The sequence below is a fragment of the Nipponia nippon genome, unplaced genomic scaffold (assembly GCF_047370975.1).
Source record: "Nipponia nippon isolate SJK-2023a ecotype South Korea unplaced genomic scaffold, ASM4737097v1 scaffold_12, whole genome shotgun sequence".
Taxonomy (NCBI): Eukaryota; Metazoa; Chordata; class Aves; order Pelecaniformes; family Threskiornithidae; genus Nipponia; species Nipponia nippon.
The window spans coordinates 21,543,537-21,565,076 of NW_028262313.1; the positions used below are offsets into that span (position 1 = coordinate 21,543,537).

General features: G+C 36.4%; 1 protein-coding gene across 1 annotated transcript in view; it reads right to left on the reverse strand.

The window, feature by feature from the left end:
• Positions 1-21,540, reverse strand: part of LOC104012938 (connector enhancer of kinase suppressor of ras 2) — a 209,359-nt gene that overhangs the window by 31,783 nt on the left and 156,036 nt on the right. Inside the window, exons 13-14 of the mRNA XM_087749123.1 lie at positions 19,899-20,152; positions 7,962-7,996 (exon numbers count right to left, since the gene is read on the reverse strand). Of these exons, the coding sequence (XP_087605249.1) occupies positions 7,962-7,996; positions 19,899-20,152 (289 nt within the window). The remainder of the gene's footprint in view (positions 1-7,961; positions 7,997-19,898; positions 20,153-21,540) is intronic.

Genomic DNA, 21,540 nt, shown 5'->3' on the forward strand with positions numbered 1-21,540 from the left:
GAGTTCCATAACATTTTGCTACAGGATGCCACGGATACCAAAAATTTACACAGACTTAAAATGCAAAAATACTTTCTATGGTATCTGAGCTTTCTCCTGGAGTTCTCTAAAGGCTAGAGAACAAAGCAGGAAAGCATCACCAGATGTTTTTCTAACACAAACAGTATTGGCTGTTGATGGAACCAGGACACAGAATTAGGGTCAGCTTTTTCTGATCTAGCACAGCAATTCTTCGACACACATTTCCCTTCATGTTTTCAAAAGTAAGAAAACGGACAAATGGGAAAACCTTAAAAATGTGAATGCTTTTGCATATGTTGTACAAATAGAAAAGGAGTGCAAGAATGGGAAAGGAACTGAGGGGAAAAACTAAAAAGGAATAAAAGGACTGTGGACGTTTTTAATGTATTCCCAAATTCTCTTGGTCATAATAATAATGTCTTAAATCAGCAAGACAAGAAAGTGGCATTTTCTCATTTGATGATTTCCATTTTTATGAGAAATCAAATTTACCAGTAGAAACAACTACTGCATTGTCAGTTAAAAGCATCTACCAGTCCTGAGTCAAGGGAAATTTCCAGACTGCACTGAAAAGATGGGATGCATAACATTAACATTAAAGTCATAAAAGTTAAGAGGCAAGACTTAGAAGTTCTGAGCTGTCTGTAGATTACAAGGATTGAAAGAAACGACTGAAAACGAAAAACGTACAACATTTGGCAAAGGAATGGACAGACGCCCAAACCGCTGCAAGGCAGATTTTGTCATTAATGCTCCATTTCTGTCTGCCCAGGAGAATGCCATAACTGCACTTCAGTCCTGCTGGGCATTCCCCCCGATTGCAGGTCTGTTTCTTTAATCACGGCTTTGACCCATCTGGAAAGTGTCGGTTTCAATGCTGCCATTCTTTCTCTCAGCCAGTATACAAGATGAATAATACATCCGTGTTTTTATCTGAAAAGTCCTTAGTCAAGTTTTATTTGCTTCCATGCATACACAATAACGCATCTCCTTACAGTAATCACAGACCCTTACCAGCAAAAACGTTGCAAAGTTATAGGAGCAGTCTGCAACCAGGCTTTTGAAAGCTCTTCAAAATTTGGCATCTTATGAAACGTCAGGAATGGGTGTTCTAACGTACAAAGAGCTTAATTTTTTTATTTGGGAACCATTTTCTACAATCTGCAGTTGTTTGGTTTTGCTTTTTTTAAAGATTTTATGTCTATCAAATACTCCCTGAATCTAATTATTCCTCAAATATTCAGATCTGCAGATCACAGAAGAAGAAATACTGATCTTTTCTTCTCTTTAGACAAGTAAATTAGCTGTGTGAAAGTGGCAGAACCAATTAATGTAGACACAGAGGATCCCTAGTATGTTTTCTGTTCTGGTTGAAATACTCTGTCACATTTGGTTGAGTTATTCCTCACCTTTCTTTTTACGAGAACAGTTGTTACAGACGCGGAAGGGAAAAGAAAGGGGCGGGGGGGGGGGGGGGAGGGAGAGGGAATGTGCCGTGACAGTTGTAATGGCCTGGACTCATATTTCTCAAATCAATTAAAACAGTTGATCTTCTACTAAATGCTTGTTTTCTTATTGATGTATAATACTGTTTTTGAAACAAACTGCACAATCTAGAAAAAGAAGGACCAATCACTTATAAGTAACTTATACCAATGTAAAAAACCAATAACAAATCAAACAATTATTTCAGGGTGTTTGCAGAAACATTCATTGCATCATATGACATTAAAAAGGCAGAATACTAAGCAAATATCCACAAAACTTTAAATGAATTTTAATTTTGTAATAAAGCTCATTCTAAAATACTTATTCTATCATACAATTTTCCTCAAATGGATTTCTGAGGTACTCCTGTTTGGCAGAAATATAAAGGACTTTAGCAATGTCTGTTCTAGGTTTTGATATGCTCTGCCTAGCTGTGTGTCATATACTGGAATTTCTATGGCTAGAAAGGTTGCCTCCCTCCTTACCTATTCTTCAGAACTTTGACTAAATTATATGTTCAATCAGAATGATGATGCTGAACATAGAGCTAAAGTAGAAAGGTTAACAAGAATGAGCTAAAAAAAGATGGAAATGACTTTGACCTAGGTGGAAGCAAAACACGGAGAATTTAAAGGACTCGAGTAGGTGTGGTAACTTCCAACTCGCATCTTAAAGGACATGCAAATGAGGTGCAAGTCTAGTGATAAGATTTCTAATCAGGATTTCAAATGAGGAACCGTGTTGTATGGTTAGAAAATAGCAATAATGAATCTCTAGAAAACAAATTAGAATGGAAAAACCTAGAAATACGAGGGATAGCCGAAGTACTATATTCCAGTTTAATGGATTTGATAAAAGCTGTAAGAATCAGAATGTAAAGACATGCCTGGTGAAAGATTTCTAATAATGCTGAGAATTGTCACCTACCAAATACTGAATGTGTGAAACCACCCGTGTAGCTGCACTTTTGCTATCAGAGCAGTTACATCCATTGAAGAGCATCACCAGAACTCTGAGTATCCTGCGTTTTCTATTCATACAAAAACTCCTCTTACAGCAAACAGAAGTGACTTGCTATTTCTTTGTGAAGCAAGTATCACTAAACAAGCGCAACTGTGAATACCACCTCCATGTTGACACTCATTCCTCTTTTCCTTTTGAGGAATATGTTTTCATTTTCTACCACAGAAAGATAACAACACATATTTAATTGTCCCATAAACTCTAGTAAGGAAGAGTGTTTTAGCTTGCAAAATTTAGAGAGTATCTACTGAAAACAAGGACTGATTTTAGCCAGCTGCATACAAATTAAACATCCCTTGATCACATAAGCAATGCTCAGAAAGAAGATCAAATAAAATGGCTCTCACACATTATCAGTGCTCTTAATTATAACATCCCGGTTCTCTTTCTATTACCTTCAGGGTCAGGAAATCCATCACTAAATGAAAGTTATAACTGTGTCAGAACAAACTGATGTATCTTATTAGATAGCTATCGTTTTGCCTTCTCCACAATACCAATAACAAACCCCAACGAGTGAATATAGTCTGGAAACAAGAATAATTACTTTGAGTGTTACCTACCTTCCACCTCATCTTTGGTATCTGTAAAAGGTAAAATCTATATTGTTGACTTTTTTAAGCTCCTACTCTGGCAGTAATGAATGGGATTATAAACTAGAAGTAATATAAAACGATTCTAGTTATAACAAACCACTAATATATATTTACCATTAATTAAATAATAATTTTAGATACTAATCATTTCTTTCATTTGTATGTATGTGTTTGACCAAACAGAGCAATCCAAACTTATCTTTTTACTATTCCAATTTGCAATAATTTTTTAATCTATAAAAGTTTCCAGTAGGTAAAACAAGAAGACTATTTGCCAGAACTTACTCCTGGAACAGAGATACCCGGATATAAATTACCGGGTAGCGTATTTCGTGTTCTGTCACGGCACAACACACTCTGATCGTTCTGACTGGGGACCTACGTGGAATGTCCAAGCTGATGCACAGTCATAGACAGACTATTTTGAGAGCTTTTCTTGCTAGTTCTCCGTAGGATGGCTCCTGTTTCATAAGGTTACGTAAACGTAGGATCTCAAGGACACAGCACAGAAGATCAAGAGGTAATTTCAAAGCTCGTGGTTAAACATTATAGGCAACAGCAAAGTCTGCATTTGAAAATGTACTGTTAGTCCCTGCTGCCGCCTGGATACTTAGAAGCATATGGCGACTCTGAACACAGAGAGCCTGAGTAACAACTCTATTGATCCACAGCAGCTATGAGCAACTAGAAAATGGCATCTATCATCCTGCTCTTTTTTACTTGGCAAATACTTGGGAGCTGTAAATTTCTAGATGCAAGGGGCATGCAAAGCTCTGTTCAACCTTCATGTCTCACATTCTGAATTACTCCAAGTGCAACCTGGTTGCAGCTCAGGGTCAAGGCCACCATAATTAACTTGAGAAAAAAAACAAACAAGCAAACCAACGACCAAAAAACCAAACCCAAAACCAAAACATAGGCATATTAGAAAATATATCTGTGCAGAAAAGTATTGTAGGTACAATGTGAAATTTCCTTATGGCTGGGACACAAGAACACATATGTAGCAATTTGGATTTATCTATCTGTTCACAGGAATGCATTTATAACCACCTTGCCTGGATTCATGACTTATATTTAGGTTATTAGAACCTCCATAGCTTATGTAACGTATTCCTGTCACAACAAGTAAATTCTCACTGCAAATTAATTATTGAGTATTTTGTAGTGAGATTTGAAATCCCTTCTCAGTTCCATGCTGGCTCAGCTGCTGGCTCTGAACTCTGCTACAGGCTAGTACTTCATACTTCAAGCATCAGCCAGCTAGCTCAGATGCACCTGTACTGTGCTACAGCCACTGCAATACAGGTGTATCTGTACATGCAAAGTTGACAAAACATGTCAAGACTAAAAGTTATTTTCAAAATATTTATCTTTTCTTACCTCTCCAGCAATAACCACAACTAAAGAAATAAAATTTCCAAAGCATGCTGCTGTAGACATGATTAAAACAATTTTTAAGCACTAATAATTTACGAAGACAAAGCGTGTTATGAAAAAGAACCTGAGCAGCATTTTCACATGGAAACTAAGTGCAAATAGTCATAAACCCTGTTTATGCACCTAGCAGTTGTGCAATGCATGAATGTTACAAATCTTTTCTGCTTTCTCTTTCCCTTGCAGGCCTGTGTGGTTAGCTAAGCAGAGCAAGATCTTCAAACCCAAGGTCTCTGTAATGATGTCATGGTTACCTTACGCACGCATGTCTAGAATCCACACAGGTCAAGGTTTCCTGTTACTAGAAAAAAATGTCTCCTAAAATGAAGATCAAAGAACACAGTGAACCCTGCTAAGCATATAGTCAGATGTTTGTTTGCAAAAAAGCTGCAGCAGGGACTACATGTTAGATGCCTATAACCCCTTTCTCATTTGTGAAACAATAACAAACAGGGTAAATTGCTTCCAGTAAAAAGGAAAACAAATCGGCTGCTTCTTAAGGAAGCGTTTAATTTAGCTTACTGTCCTAAAACCTCAGAACACTCACACATTTAGTGACACCTCCAATTGCAGAGTGTAATTTCCTAAATCATGACACCTGCTCAGAAATGAAGAGTCACAACTTGCCTGCGGCTGCCCTACTTTTCTGGCCATGAGACTGCTTAAAGGTAGAGCTCAGATTTTCTGCATTGGTCAGACAGGGGCAGATTTCATAAGATACCATCCATTCACACATTACTGAGGGGTGTCGGTGCTCTGCATGGAGGGTGAAAGTCTAGCCCTGTGCGCAGTGCTGGGGCAAACAGGCGATGTAGATGTGCCAAAAGAGTTTGGAAGAAACCAGAGTTGTAATGCAGAAATACCTAGCTTTTATTCTGCTCAAGGCTAAAAAAAAAAAGGCTGCTAGACTGGCTTGACATTCTACTCATCTGAAGAGTTTAAAAAGCTAGATATTCATAGTAACATTCTGTAGTCTCGAATTTCTCATGTAGCTGCTGGTGTTTTCAGTGTATATTCCCTGCAGCATGCAGTACATTCTGCTATGTGCAAGAAGCGTCTTCTGGTTTTTGGCTTTTTTCTTTTTTCTTTTCTTTTTTAAAAAGGATGCGATCATATCACAGAAACTGTATAGGCAATTCTATAGTTAATGAAAATAATGCTATTTCATCCAAATATGTGAATCTATCCACACAGTTTGTCTTCAGCTCCCCAAAACCCAACTATATGTGATAAAAACCTTCTACTAGTGCCCATCTCAGCTGACTTTAAGCTGAAATATTTTTATTTTGTTTTAAGCTGCTTAAACCACATACAAGAAGGTTATTAGGAGCAAGAAGATACCGTTCTACCTCTTTTAAAACATATTGAAAAAATATAATATGGTCATGTTTTGGACCTGAAATTTAAAATGTGTGGGAGGAGGATTAGGAAAGGGAGAGTCATTCTATAAAAGAATAGCCTTTTGCTAGAATATAAAAGAATAGCCTTTTGCTATGAAAGTTTGCCAAAATTTCATCAAGTCATATGTCCCTTGAAAATATCTCTTGGCAGATGTCCACTGGAGTCTTGTGTCCTGTCCACCGAGGCTGTTCCATCTGGATGGCAATGTCCCTGCCAAACTGAGCGTGTGCAAGCCACTCAGAATATTTAGGCGTGCTTTTCTCTAGGAAGAACAAAGTTCCTTTGCAACTCTTCCTTGCAACTGCAAGAAACTACAGGTGTGGAGAAGGAAGACAAAAAAGGGATGAGAAGTATGACTTTTTTTTGGGAGGGGTCTGTGATTTGTTTCTGTTGCAGAAAGTCAGGTAGGAAGGAGCTGAGGGAGGGAGCAGCCATACTGGAATGAAGGAGGGTGAGAAAAGGGAGTGACAAAAAGTAAGGAGAAACAAGTGTGAGGGAAGAACAGGACAACAGCACCTGGCATGACAGAGCTGGGAGACGAAGGGAAAACAGTAAATACGTAAGATTGACAGAAAACAGTAGGTTCTGAAAACTCCGATGTAAGAGGTTAGCGGAAAAAGGTGAAATCCAATTGTTACTTAAAAAGAGACTGAGAATGACACACTTTTTCCCCTGCATATAACCCCTGCCTTATACAAGATGGATGCTGCTTTGGCTGTGAATTGGGACTAAATACTAAGCAGGACTATACTTAATTTTTTGTAAAAATAAGAATCTATATTTAGCTGAGGTAATGGATGATGAGGTGATGGACCACTACAGTGGCGGCAATGGAGAGACAAGATTGTCCTTTATAAGATGAAGTAGAATTTTACCTGAGAAAAAGTCTTTCAAACTCCACCGTTACCTCACTTTCATCTGTGATAGCAGCGCTACTCAATTTAGTTGAATGCCATTTTAAACATGCACAGCGCCCTACAACTGAGGAAACATCAGCAAATTCTTACCATTACAAGTGCCTTTGAAATGAACTACGGTGTTTAATACACCTATAAAGAGGTAAAAATGCTGACAATCCCGAAAAATCCAGCACGAGGTGACTTGTGTTTGGTGATCGACAGCTAATATTGTTGTACCTCAGACTTCTAGCTGTAATGTAGTGGTATTTATACCATTGACAAAAATCATCAATTGTAAATCCTTTAGGTGGGTGAAAGCACTCTAAATGTCATTAATTATTTTATATTCCGTGCATGGTTTAGCTTCTTAAATAGGTTTAGGCCATATACAGGATAAAAAGATGTAAAAAAGAATTATTATCCGTATGAACAGATTCCAATAAAGCTTAATTAGGCCCTTCTATGATACCCAAGTATCTGTTATTTCTAACTTATTCTTTTAATATGACTTATTGGATACAACTAGAATATGAACATACTTCATCAGATAAACTGCAAAGGAAACAAAGACAAAATCACTATTTTATTCATTAGAATTAGTTGATTAAATTCAATTGAAAGGGACAAACTGAAGTCTCCATTGTTAGTATTTATCAAATGAGCCAAACATAAACAGTAACTTTTGTACAGACCAAATTAGCATTTAGATGTTCGTTGAAAAATTCTGCCAGTTATTTCCAAAACTCATGCTAGACATGCATTACGCTTTTTATCAGTGATTCTGAAATACTAAATTTCAAAAATTAAAGAAGAAAGATGGGGGAAATATCTGCTGCTTTGTGGTAGTATATTTTCCCCCCTAGTACTCTTTAGTAAACTTATAGCTGAAGTATTTTTTCAACCTTCAAAATTTATATTCATATTTATATTTGATGCAGTTAGCAAATGAAAGTTATGACATTTACTAATGTGCTTTTCTCACTAAACCCTGAAAATTTATTCCTCAAATACTGCAACTAAATTTCTTGAAGTAAACAAGTAAATATAATTCATAGATAATGTATATATTTAAATACAGAATAACAGAAGTAGTTACCTTTCAGTATCTCCACTGACTGTGTCCCCTGCTCTCTGCAGAAGAAAAACAAATAGCATTAAGCATGACTAAAGACTATACTTCCTCGGTGCGCTCAACGTCGCAGTATCTGCAGCGAAAGAAGTCAGAGAAGTAAACCACAGTAGTAATTCTGTAACTCTAAGGAAAAGGAAATGGAAAATTTATTTCAATTTCTAACTAAATGTTATTTCACAATGAAGATCATGTTTAAAGCAACTTGCATCTGCACTTATACATAGTTTTGGCTGCTGTATAATTGTGATCAAAGCTCTTTAAAAGAAGGGAGTTAAAAATGTGTTAGAATGTCAATGTTTGCCAAAATGTTAATATTTGAAAGGGAGTGTGTTAAGTGTAACGGACAAATATTACAATATAGAATGCAGAATTTCAGAAGAACAAACTGTAGAGGATTTTAAGAACAATGATGAACCCGTCATCAAAGCTTTCTTTAATACCATTCTTACATAGCTTCACATAACTTCATTTACTACACTGGTTATTCCTCTGAGGTTTGGAAATGACCGTGTCTTTTAGTAGTAAGTGATTCAGGATTAAAAATAAAATCTTCAGGCTGTTTTTGTTACTTTAAACCAAGCTTTATGATGCAGAAGTTTTCCCACAGCTAAAAAACAGTTTCTCATCTTAAAATTACAAAAATATATGTTATAAAGTTAACGTGTGTTTCTTTATAAATGCAGAAATTTGGACTTGAAAAATCTTTTACTCTAAATGCTTTCTGAATAACCAAATAGGAAACAGATTATTTTTTTGAAGCATAATGTTTGTGTTTTAGTATCGCTGCTTTAGGCATACTGTAAGATATTTGATCGCACATGACTTAGAGAACGGTTACAAAACTGAAACGCATGTTGCACACGTAAAGACAGGAAGCCTGCTGGGTCTGTTTAACGACACGGGCTGTAACACAGGTATATTCCAACAGCATGCATTCCTAAGAAAACTTTAAAATGTCCAGGGGACAAGCACACATTTTGCCACCTCCCTCCTTCACATATCCCCCGGTGTATCCATACACAGAATCATTTGTCATCCTTTACCGTACCATTTCTACTATAGATAATAGATGATTTGCCACTTGAAGCAGGCAAAAAAAACCCTTAAGAGATCAAGTTACCCTGGTAATAACTAATAAGTTTGGAGGGGACTGATGATACCACAGTAATATTAAAAAATCAGGTTCGTCACCTGCTTGCATCTAATAAGATTAGACCAGTTTTCTAACCTAAGATCAGAAAGACATTTTCCCCACAGCAGGACCTGTGGGGCCTACAGGACTACTTTTTCTTTTCTCTTAAACATTCCTGTTATCCAAAGTGTTCCTCATATCCAAAGGAGAATCAACCTGCTGCCGGAATATGGTGAACATACAGTAGGATTTTCAATGGCAAAGTTTTATTTCCAAACTATCAAGCATATGAAAATACTGACAGTCTGTATAAAGCCAAAAGTGGATCACTAAATCAGCACATGAAGTTTCATGAGGATCACTGTAATGATCATAGGGCTGAAAATTAAAGAATGCTAAGCACTTTTCCTGACTTTGCAGCTGGTACACTCTGTGACATGCTTGTGTTTGGAATAAAGCGTTGCCACAGTTAGCCCACACTCAAGCCAGACCATATGTCATGGCAAAACTGTCTACCATACAACACAAATGGCACGCACTTCAAAGTGTTCACTTATATAGGCTTTCCTGTCTCTTACCTTCCGCAATAACTAGGATGCTACATATTTTACAAGTAATTCTTGTTGCTGCATTAAATACTATTTACTACCAAAAAATTTGCCTTTTACTTGTTCTAGTAATTGATTCAGATAAAATATCCTAGCAAACATCAATATCAAAGATGGTTACCATTCAAATGAGATCATCTTAGCTGATGAAAAGTAACAAAATGGTGCCCTTACACTTAAAGGAGGGAGTTCTCCTACATACCTTGCGAAACCAAGCAAAGGTAGGAGCTCCCCATTGAGTAATTGAGTACGCAAAACTGTAACAGGCTTTCCCGAGTGCTGCAAACAACTTAATCCTCCTTAGAGTACACTGAAATCTAGTCTAAGGAACCTACAGAAATGAAAATATACCATCTAGTGATATTGTCTTGAAGCAGACTGTAAGCAGTAACAGCATACATCTACAGCAAAACATGTTTGAAGAGCTTCAGTAAAATCCCGCATGAAAAAAGTCAGATTGCTGCTGCTGCTAATGCACTATTAAATATGAATGAACCAATCTGATCATCCCTGAAAATACTGTGGACAGCCGAGTAAAATATTGTATGGCCAACTGAGTAAAAGAACTTTGACAGCAGCACTACCCATGATACCATTATAAAAATAAAATTTATTCATACTATCTACATATGTATGGAAATACACATACGCTATACAAAAAAGACGTGGACAGGCTGGAGAGGGTCCAGAGAAGGGCCACCAAGATGATCAAAGGGCTGGGAAGCCTGCCGTATGAGAACAGGCTGAGGGAACTGGGTTTGTTCAGCCTTGAGAAAAGAAGGCTTAGGGGAGACCTTATCACCACTTTCCAGTATCTAAAGGGTGGCTACAAAGAAGATGGAGATTCCCTTTTCACAAGGAATCACATGGAAAAGACGAGGGGTAATGGGTAAAAGTTACTGCTGGGGAGACTTCGACTGGACACAAAAGGAAAATTTTTCACAATGAGAACAACCAGCCATTGGCATAATCTCCCCGGGGAAGTGATGGATTCCCCAACACTGGACACTTTTTAAGATTCAGCTGGACAGGGTGCTGGGCCATCTTGTTTAGACAGTGCTATTGCCAAGAAAGGTAGGACCAGATGATCCTTGAGGTCCCTTCCAACCTGGTATTCTGTGATTCTGTGGTGTATGACCTTTTATTTGACTGAATTTTTATCCCCAAAGAAGCTATCATTGGAGTACAATCTAGTTGCTAGCTTGAAATGCCAACCTTATAACAGGATTTCTGATAGCGTATATGGAAAAAACTACACACTGGCATTACTATACATGTGTACATATAGCTATAATTAATGTCCTTGTGTAATTGTAATTACATGCACAGATACAATACTGATAATGACTTACATGAGGTAGACTCCTATGTGCAATTTCAGCAACCTTATATATCATTTTTTGGAGCAGCTGCTTCTTAACAGTGTTATGTTCCTGATATTTGGAAAACAAATTGCCTTATCCTAGTTCCCAAACTAAAACTCTACTTCATCTTGCTAAAAGGCCACTTTCATGACTAGTAGACATGTGGGAGGCTCAGGAGGCGCAAGTCTTGTCATGCTGTCACAGACTATAAAGCACAAATTCTGCGAAATTCAGGTCACTGGCATCTATCAGCCTTCTTTAGAGTCAGCTTCACATTTATGTAGCTCTAGGGATTTTATTGGATCTACTTCTGACTTACACAAGTAGAAATGAAAGGACAATAAGGCCTATACGGTCTAACAAGCAGATCTGATGATCCTCTCCCAAAGCAAATCCTGTAGAAACTCCTATTTATCCTGAAATTTCTATATATAACTGATAACCAAAAAATTGTTTCCTTGAATGAGGATTTAATAACGAAAAGAAATATTTTCTCCTAGGAAGTAATCACATAAATCACAGAAAACAAAAGAACCCTGAACTGCAGAGATAGTGTGAAAACACGAAAAAGTCATTGTTTATTTGTTGTTTACTAGTGGAAGAGACTAGAATAGTCAGTAATGAGACTAGTTTGATAATGAGAGTTACTAATCTCAATGATGAAATGCAACATATTCATTCCACCTAGATGTGTCATTTATTCAGATGCAAAAAAAAGGTTCTTTTACCTTTATTATAAATACTGTTGTTCTGTTCTTCTATACTCAGATATTGAATTCCCTACAAAAACGACTTCTTCTCCTTTCCTTAACTCACATATTCATTATCCTAAGCATTTCTTTACATTATGTTTGTTCAAAAGTGAAACAGTACCCTTGCTGCCAGGGGCTTCTCTTATCTCTCTAGCTCAGTGAGCCCATGCTTAACCCACTGAATACACTTGCAAAATTATTATGCTCAGCTGCGAATGAAAGCAGCCTTTGAGGTTTTTCTTCCATGCGCTCTTGTTGAAGAGAGAGATAATAGAGACAGGAAATAATCTCATGCAAACTACATCCATGTACAGTTCAGAGGTACTCAATTTTTACGCTGAAAAACCAATATGACAGGTGAGAAAATTAACTGAAGATAGAAGAAAAATATCCACTCAGAATTTTTAATTATGTGACACATTATGAACATTATGTCAGCACATATTAGGTAACAGAGAAAGCAGCAAAATTTTTAATGGAACGGAAGTTCTATTTTTGGAAAAATGTTACATCCAGAAGAGAAGCTATCCCAGATTATACATGAGGTAAAAAAAAGTATTCTAAAAGAATATCTAAAGGAAGACTGCCCTGTGACTAACAAAATTTATCTCATGTAGTAAAGCAAAAAGTAGTCCAAAAGGACAAATCACAACAATGGATAACCTGTATTTTATGTTCACCAAAGCCTACCTTTGTCCTCATCAATCCGCTCTTTTAATTTAAGGGAAATTAAACAAATTTAAGGGAAGTTTAATCTGACATCAAAGGTGTAAAAAAGAAACCCCCCCCCGCCCCAAAATACCAACAAAAAAAAAAAAAATCTTTCTTTTCTTCAAAAACTAAGACGACATACTGTGTTCCAAAGAAACGGATGGGCGTTTTTTTGGTAAAGAAAAGCAGCATATTAACTTGTAAATATATTTGTGTTCTCCAAAACTCTTGTTTTTCTGGAACAGACACCAGATATTATTTTATTGCAATAAACTATAACTACTGAGTTTTATGGAATGAGCAATCATTCCATGTTGTATACTAACAATCTTAATTTTATACAAGATGTATAGCAACTAAAGTGGACATTCACTTGAAGTATCCACTATAGTTTAGAGAACAGAATTTTATTTCATCACAGAAAAATTACGAAGTAGACTTTATTGCCATTTAATAAAAGGTACAGAGAAGTTTTACAGATTTCCCATGAAAAACACAATGCAGTTCTTCCCAAGGAAAAAAAGCATTCAGAGCCCTAATACAGCTGGAAATCCAATCATACGAAATTACGCTGTTAGATAGAACGTATTTCTGAACTGCAAGTTTCTGCTGTCATGAAGCACAAACATTTTCTTGCTGAGAAGCTAAGAACAGCCGACATGCAGCCCAATATCCAGCAGTGATTTTGCTGCACAGAATTCCATTGGAAAGGTAAGGGAAGTGGCTGAAGTTGAAAGGATGTAGTGTAGCTCAAGTTACACAGGTCAGGGAAAAAGACAGTCAACTCCTTCCCCTTCCTTTTTCTCGCTTTCCCCATTCCCCCAGGTACAGGCTGCCTATGACCTGCCCTACACAGGACTGACCTCCTTTTCTGTCACGCAATGCTTTCTCTCCTCCTCCAAACCCCTGTCCTCATTCTCTTGCTGGGGAAGGTAGGAAGCCTGCTGAGAAGGTGAAGAGGGAAAGGACAGGGACCAAGGCCTGAGCCCGTGAGTAGAGAGGAAGACCCAGAGGAGAGTCTTCCGAGTACTACAGCTGGCTGCCTGCATGCTGATCCTTCTGTCAGCAACAGTAGGAGATGATATTTGTATTACAAGGAAGATGAGTTTGCATATTTGCATTTGGTGCATTCTCCCGGATGATAAATATTGCAATTACGGTAGCAATAATATCAGTTGTAGCTAATATTTATTAACAAATGCTGAATCGTATCAATCCCAATGGCTGTTAAATTTATCTTCAGACTACGTATACAAAATCAGAAATAAAATACGTTTTTGGTAGCCTGAAGAAATAATAAAAACAAGCCACAAATTCATTTGCTAAAATAATACAATAGAGTAAATCTGAGCTCTGTTGTGACTTTCTGGAGCCAAAGGACTCCGGAATGCTTTACAAATTGCAATTTACACATGAGGATACAGTAGGTTAATGAATGCTTCATTTGCTGACTGTCATTGGTAGTTTGTAGTGATTCATTTGAAGACTGCAAAATAACATAATTTAAACATGCTCTAACAGAAAAATTACTTATGTAAACATTGTGTATGTTTGGATAAAGACAGCCTCATATTTGCTTTGCTGTAAAGTATCCTAGTGTAACTATCAGTTTAAAGAATTCAAACCAAACAGGGTAGCCTAAACATCTGGAAGCAAGTAGTAATACATAGCCTCTCTCACGGTTTAATTGCTGAAGCAGGTATCACTGACCAGCGCAAATGCATCAGTCTAACCACTGCAGTGTGTTCATTGCAAAATTCCAGGCCCTTTCCTGAAATACTGCACGACTGGAGCCCAAGACAAGGTCCACAACAAGTAACGGCAATGCTCATACCTCAGCTGAGCTTCACAGCTGCTCTATAGAGACGGACAGACATACTATGCTTGGATCCAGATGCAATATATTATTTCAGGAGTAAGCACAACCGTTTTTCTAAGTTGCTTCATGATCTGAAAAGGTATATCTGAAACAAACGCTGGTTTGCGCTGTGCAGATACATCGAGCTGAATTTGGTCTAACGTAGAGAATCTGTACATGGTTTTCACTTTGCATTATAGACAGAGTATAAAGGGTACCAAAAGTTCAGATTCAATGGTAATTTAACTTCCTTAGTGCAGTGGAACTCATAGGCAAAACTTTTCAGCATATGACAGAACTTACTTTATGGAATAACTTGCTCAGGACTAAAACCCAACACAAATCCAAATGCCTTCTTGCTTTTCCTTATTGCAAATAGGTGGTTTTTTAATAGAAATCAAGGACAACCATAGTTTCTTTCCCTTTATTTTCCTTTGTACTGTGAAATGCCTTTTCCCTTTTGAACACTTTATAGACTAATGAAGAGCATAGTTTAGAGAATCATGTCTGAACAGAACTGTAAAGAAATATATTATTGGACATTGCTACTGAAGGATCCATCTTACAGTACTAGCTGGATACTCGTCAGCTCAAGCCTTCACGTACACAGTTATGGTACGGTACAAATGCAAAATAACCTTATCTTACAATCAATACAACTGACCAGAATCAGTTTGAAGCTACAGAAGCTAGAAAGACTTATATTGGCTTCTCTGAGCAGCTAGATTCCACGTAATCATTCTCATAGTGATTTCTCAACATACCTGCAAGGTAGGGAAGGAATGTTTTCCATATTACAGATACTTAAATAAAAATCAAAGATAGAATTTATTCAGCAATTCAGAAAGGAAATAAAACTCTGAAGAAAGTAATTCTCATCCTTGACACTTAGCATAGCTTTGTTTCTTTCTGCAAAACCGGGAAGGAAGAAATAACACATGAGCACTTTTCCTACAAAATTGGCAATAAAAGACTCCTCCTTCAGTCATATGGAGCTGAGTACATATGATTCTCCCAGACAGTCCTTATCATAGTAGCACTTAGACTGCCTATCATCCAAAAAAAGTGTCTGGAACATCTGGCACATCCCAGCATGCATACATTACAGAAAAAACAGATCTACATTGTTTTTGCACACGTTTGAGTTCTCAGCATGTACCATTAAACTTTATGTCATTTGTCAAGCTGCCTTCTGCAGCTCCAAGAACAGTTAAATAGCATTTACATCATTCTGTGCTAAAAGGCATGCATTAACAACTTCCTGTGATCAGCAGGAAGAAAATAAAAAGCAAGTTAAGCAAGTGCTGTGAAACAATGACTAACCCTAAACTACTATAATGCTTCAAATTATCTTTAAAATAAAAACTGACTACTGCCATAACATTCTCAATGACTGCCCTAAAGCAGCCATTATTTCTGTTTTACTACACAGGGAATATTGAAATGAAAGAATCTATCTTAAAAGTCATTAAAAATTAAGTCTCTTCTACATGCTGAATTCTAATTCACAAAAAATTTAGAAGATTCAATAGTTTAGAATCCGATTTCTTAATATATGATACTACAAAACAAAATATCCAATTACTTTGTAGATAATAGGCCCAGAACATTTATCACCAAGTAAACCCAAATGAGAGATCATTACCTTATTTGAGAACTTAATGTAGTAACCAGCAAGTTAAATTTCAGAGCTTTAGAAACTAGCGCAAATCTGAGGCAGTAAAACCATGAAGTTGAACACCAAGTGGTCTGGAATGAGAACTCCAATATTCCTTTTAGACAGAAGCTGGTTCCCATAGTGCAACGTGTAACTGAGTAGCAGAAAATGTACAGATCACTACAGTGTTTTAAAATGCTGAACATCAGTTTAAAGATGCAGAGTGTTTTCCATTCAAGACTTTGTGTTTTGTTTTATGGGAAAAAAATGCAAAATGAAAAATTCCTCATGTACATCTGGTCTACTGTGCAGGAGTCCTACTTGATAAGTTAATTTTCTTCAGAATGAGCTCTGGTAATACAAAACAAAAATATATTCAGATTTTAACTCTATTCTTGTAAGCCCAGAGTCTATTCCAATAGTGTATTTCAGCAATGCTATAACGGATATACTTTTGTAATATTTACATATGTCTCACTATTTAGGCTTAATCTGGTAAACAGTGTCACTTCAGAAGTGAAGCATTAGTAAACATAGCAAGTCATGTTCTAAGAAATACGCTATTGATTCATAATTAATTATAACAGTCTTGTTAATTGTTATTGACTCTTCCTCAGATTCTGTGACATGCATTGCAGAACTGCATATTGATTAAATTCGAGTTATAAATATATCCTGAAAGGGGCAGTGTTTCTTGACAGTAATATTTTACTGCAACATAGCTTTATGCATCATTTTATATCCTGGGCATACTGCCAATATTGCATTACCTAAATATCCATTTTATGTAGTAACTCTGCATCCTCACAGCAACTTATGAAATCAGTCTAATTGTTTAATTTTAGATTCCAAATCAACATTCCTTCCAAAGCATTAATCTAGTGGTGAATCTATGCAATTACCAATTTTCTAAAACTTCTTATGTCTGTATCTGGTAATTTAAACTACTGTTAAGTAAGTGCCTTTTTTTTTTGGTATGTATTTATGTACGTATGCTTAGAAAATAAAGCAATGGTTAAGCAACACTGTGTATCTCAATTTCTCCTTCCATCATGCCATACTTGTTTACTTACAAGACACTATAACCTTCCTTTTACTAAAGATGATTAAGATCCTATTTAACATTATCACCTCCATTTTCCAAAGCATTTATCTGGGTTGAAATTTTGATTTATACCCAAAAGTTGTTCTGGGCATGTGTTAAGTGTAGAGGAATTAATGGAAATTTGATTATAATGGTTCTGCAGTTTTGACTTCCATATTAAAAAAAACAAAAGAAACCAAACCAGTTTTGTCATCGGATAGTACTGCCTCCAGACAGCTAAGAAAAAACAAAACACAGACTAGAAAAGCAAGGAAAAGGTATGCTGACCTCAGACAAATTCTTTTTTTTTTCTTTAATACGAAAGTAGCAAAAGCTGTTTTATGGTGATTTGGTTAGGTAAAGTTTAGAAGTATCTTCCTTTGATTAACCTTAGTCTTGTTGCAGAATGAATTCTCGATAGAATAAAATCTCCTTATCCAAACAAGTAAATATACTAAAATGCTTATGAAAATCCTGGTAACATATTTAGATATTAAGGAAATGAGATGATCTACTTAAAACCTATATTTCTATCTAGGAATGGAACTATCTGTTATTTTTCTCTTCCTTTTTGATATCAAAATGCCATTAAATATTCTTTGATATTTAATATTTTCATTCTGGGTAGCTATCTTTCAGGATAGATACGTCAAACAATTTTTTGCTTCGCTTTTCAGAATTCTTTCAGTATTCAAAGTGGAAAGATGTTGTTAATACAAATGATTCTATACTGGCAAGAACCCACAAAACCTGTGTCAGCAACTCTTGTATACTTGTCGACTCAGTTCCTCTTGTATATTTATAAGGCAGTTGACTAAGTGCCTGAGATATTCCGATTCGTGTAACTATCTCCTGAAGGACTGCAAAGGTCTGTCTCTAAAGTTGTTCAGAAAAATTTATGGTGATAACAGAATTTATACCACTCCGTCAGTCCACAAACAATCATTTTACATGTGTCCTCCTCTGTAATTACTGCACATTATAATAGAGTTCATGAACCAGGTACTGCACTGACTTTTTGGGTAGACCAACCACTACATGTAACGTTATCTCCTCCCATGACACCACCTTTTTTCCAGTTTCCTGCATTTCCTTCAGTCCCTTTATGGTTGGCGTATTATGTCATTAGGTTCTTTTTTCATAGTCATGGGAACTTAACCAACAACTACCATTATTTAAAGGGTGCAACCAACATCTTACCCCATGTGACTCATTTCCCATTCTTCAGAAGTCAGGTGAGTCAACAGACAATCATCACTCTTCCAAAAATTAACTAAACCCAGTTGATTCATTTATGAAGTTATGAAATTTTGCTTGTTTTTTTGCAGACTTGCATAATAATTTTCTCATTCATCCTAGTAAACTAGCTACTGCTTTTCTCTCTGGATTTGAAATCCTTTTCTTTGACTTTCTGATCCTGATAATATCTGTAAGAGTTTATGGACAGAATAAACATCTCCTGCTAAACAACCATATGACTTGATTTATAAACTACTTGACTTTCTCTGTAGTTGGGGAAAATGACATTCCACCTTTTCCAAAAATACTAACTTTAAGTGGCATAGGAAAGGGAAACTTAAATTTCCTGATTCAGACTATCAAATGCTGACAGCTTGCAGCAACAGAGATGAATTGCTGGCTATATTTCAAATGTATCCCCTTAGGTGAACCTTACTCAGCTCTCAGGCTTGATGCAAATACAGTCATCTTCCAAGATTTTGCTGAGAGAGAAACACAAAGTAGAAGCCCCAAATGCAAAAAAGTCCACAGAAACTTGCTACAAGCCCTGCTTTTTCACTTACGCCTTTCTAGGAGGAAATTCACCATGATTAGAAAATATATATACCTTGAAAAGCTTCCATACAAAATGTGGGGAGGAAATAGGCAGGTTTTTTTTTTAGTAAAAAACTGCCCTGAGGATATTAAGGTTTGAGCACAAAATACTTTGAAGTTACTACAGTATGTCAAAAGAATGGAGCAGTCCGCTCCCAAATGGTAGGACCATGAGTAAAATTTAAGAACGCCTCTACAAAAGGCAACGTACACATACAAAGCGTGAACAGTGAGAACTGATCTCTGAAAGGCTGTTGATTATTTCAGGATGTTCAAATCAGTACAGCAAGATTCTGCACTAGCTGACAGTCATGAGAACCTAGTGTTTTTTCATGGCGGCTACGAGAACTGGCCAGTCATTCGTCCAATGAAGTATATCGTCTCCACAATTTTAAGTCCAAAATATTTCCTCTATTATCAGTATGAACAAATTCATATTACTAGACTGTGGCCATGGTACTGCAATTTAAAGAAACAGTAACTACATTAAGCTTGTCTGTTTTTACAAGACATAGTGATTGAAGTGGAAATATAAAAGCATATAAACTAATCTATAATTAATTATTATCAGAGGCTGAGTATGGGATCCTTACAAACCTTTGGAAAAATAATACCGTCAAATTAAACTAAACTCAGTGACACTGAGTTATTAAGAGCACTATTTTACTTAGAGCATCTGATACCAGATGGTCTTTGCCTTACATTTTTCTGTTCTGTCTAGACTATTCTTATGTGAAAGCTATCATGATACTGACATTAAGCAACTTTCTTGGACTATAAAATACAATATTAAAACATAAAGTAGAAGAATATGCCTTTATACCTGTATCAGTCCTAAAAGGAAAACATTTTAGTGTTTTTCCATGTACTTCATGTAATAAGGTTTTTTGTTACGTACTTACGTGATAAAGTGGAACTGTATTATTTTCCGCTAGTGAGAAATTCAAGATATCTTGCTGTCCAGGTTCAAGCCTAACATTAATAGTAGATGTCAACACAGATGGACTAATAGGGTAGTTTGGACTGCTTGTGGTTTTGCCCTTTTTTCTTGACCTATGGCCTGTGTCCCTTTTGTTGTCTTTTTGTGTCAAAGGTTCTTCTTGGATAACCAGTATCTTGTCGTCACTCAGATACCGCAGGAGTGAATTCTCAGAGTCAGTTGTTGGAGGGAAAAAAAGAAAAAGAAAAACATTAGTAAGAGGAAACAACCAGAGAACAATTTTAGCTGCATCTGTATTGTCAGCTTAGTTAATTCCCCACTTCATCTGAGGCTCTTTCCTCTGCCAACTTATTTGTACCAAGGTTCCAATCAAGAGCAAACTAAGTAGTTTGCACAAAACCTAGGCACAGAAAAGATGGTGGTGCGTACCCGGGTCCTTGCATGACAGATAGCATGAAGCTAGTCCACATCATATGGCTTGTGTAACAAAGAAAATGTACATACAGCCACAAAGTTTCAGTGAAATGTCAAAGATCATCACTTGGTACTGTTAAACTGCAAAGAGTCGTGTGAATGTCAAGTGAGTTGTGGGGGCTTGCACTGGACTTGGTACCACATTTACTGACACCCCCTGCCATTTGAGGAGAAAGTGAGCATACACATAAAATACTTGTAAATTTTATTCAAGCGGGAAGCATCTCTGGAACCATTCCACAGACATGGATTGTAATTTCAAGGAACCTGACAAAATGGAATAATGGTCTTAAGGAGATGTGCAGTATACTTGGGCAGAATTTCAAAATCAGAACCGGCCAGGCAACAAGTCTGAGGACAGGAATCTGGCTGTAACTGTGAAATACAAACTAAGCATAAATCAACAGATTTGGAATAAATCAGAAAAGACTTGTGCCTTAAATGAAATTTATTTTCTCTTGGAATGGAAGATTACTGAAAAAGGTAGTTTAAAATCCTGCATTAATTTTCAAGAGTATCATTCAGTTTTGTCATATTATAAGTAGTCAAGTTGAACTCCTCGCAGCTACCCACACTGTGCCTAAAAGATTCTGAAAAAATAGTATTTAAGAACATTTAACAACTGGCATGACAATAAACACATTTGCATATCTGAAGAATATTCTTTTGAATGATATAATTGCTTTTTAGCAGAGGAATAAAAGGAAAAAAGGAACTTTGCTATCACTGTGCTTCTTCCAAAGTTCATAATTCCCACTGGAATCAATAGAAATGTATATGATTAGGACTGCTGCTCTGAACACTGACAGTACAATTGCTGATTCTGGTTTCAAATATTCATTCATACTAATCAAAATGTGTCTCAAGGGACATTAACTTGCATCTATAACATCACTTATTGTTTACTAGAACTGTGAAGATTAAGAACTGATTGCTATTAACATATATCTGAATCTTATAAGTCTTTTTTCCCCTTGATGTTCATCTATCTCTATATTAGAATTAGATAGAGGAAATCCCTCCTACTAATACAAACTTTTTCATTTTCAGGAATAGAAACACAAGAACCCGCATACTAAACAGGCTCTTTTGTCTTCTCTGTGGCACTCAAAGAAAAAAAAGGTTTGGTT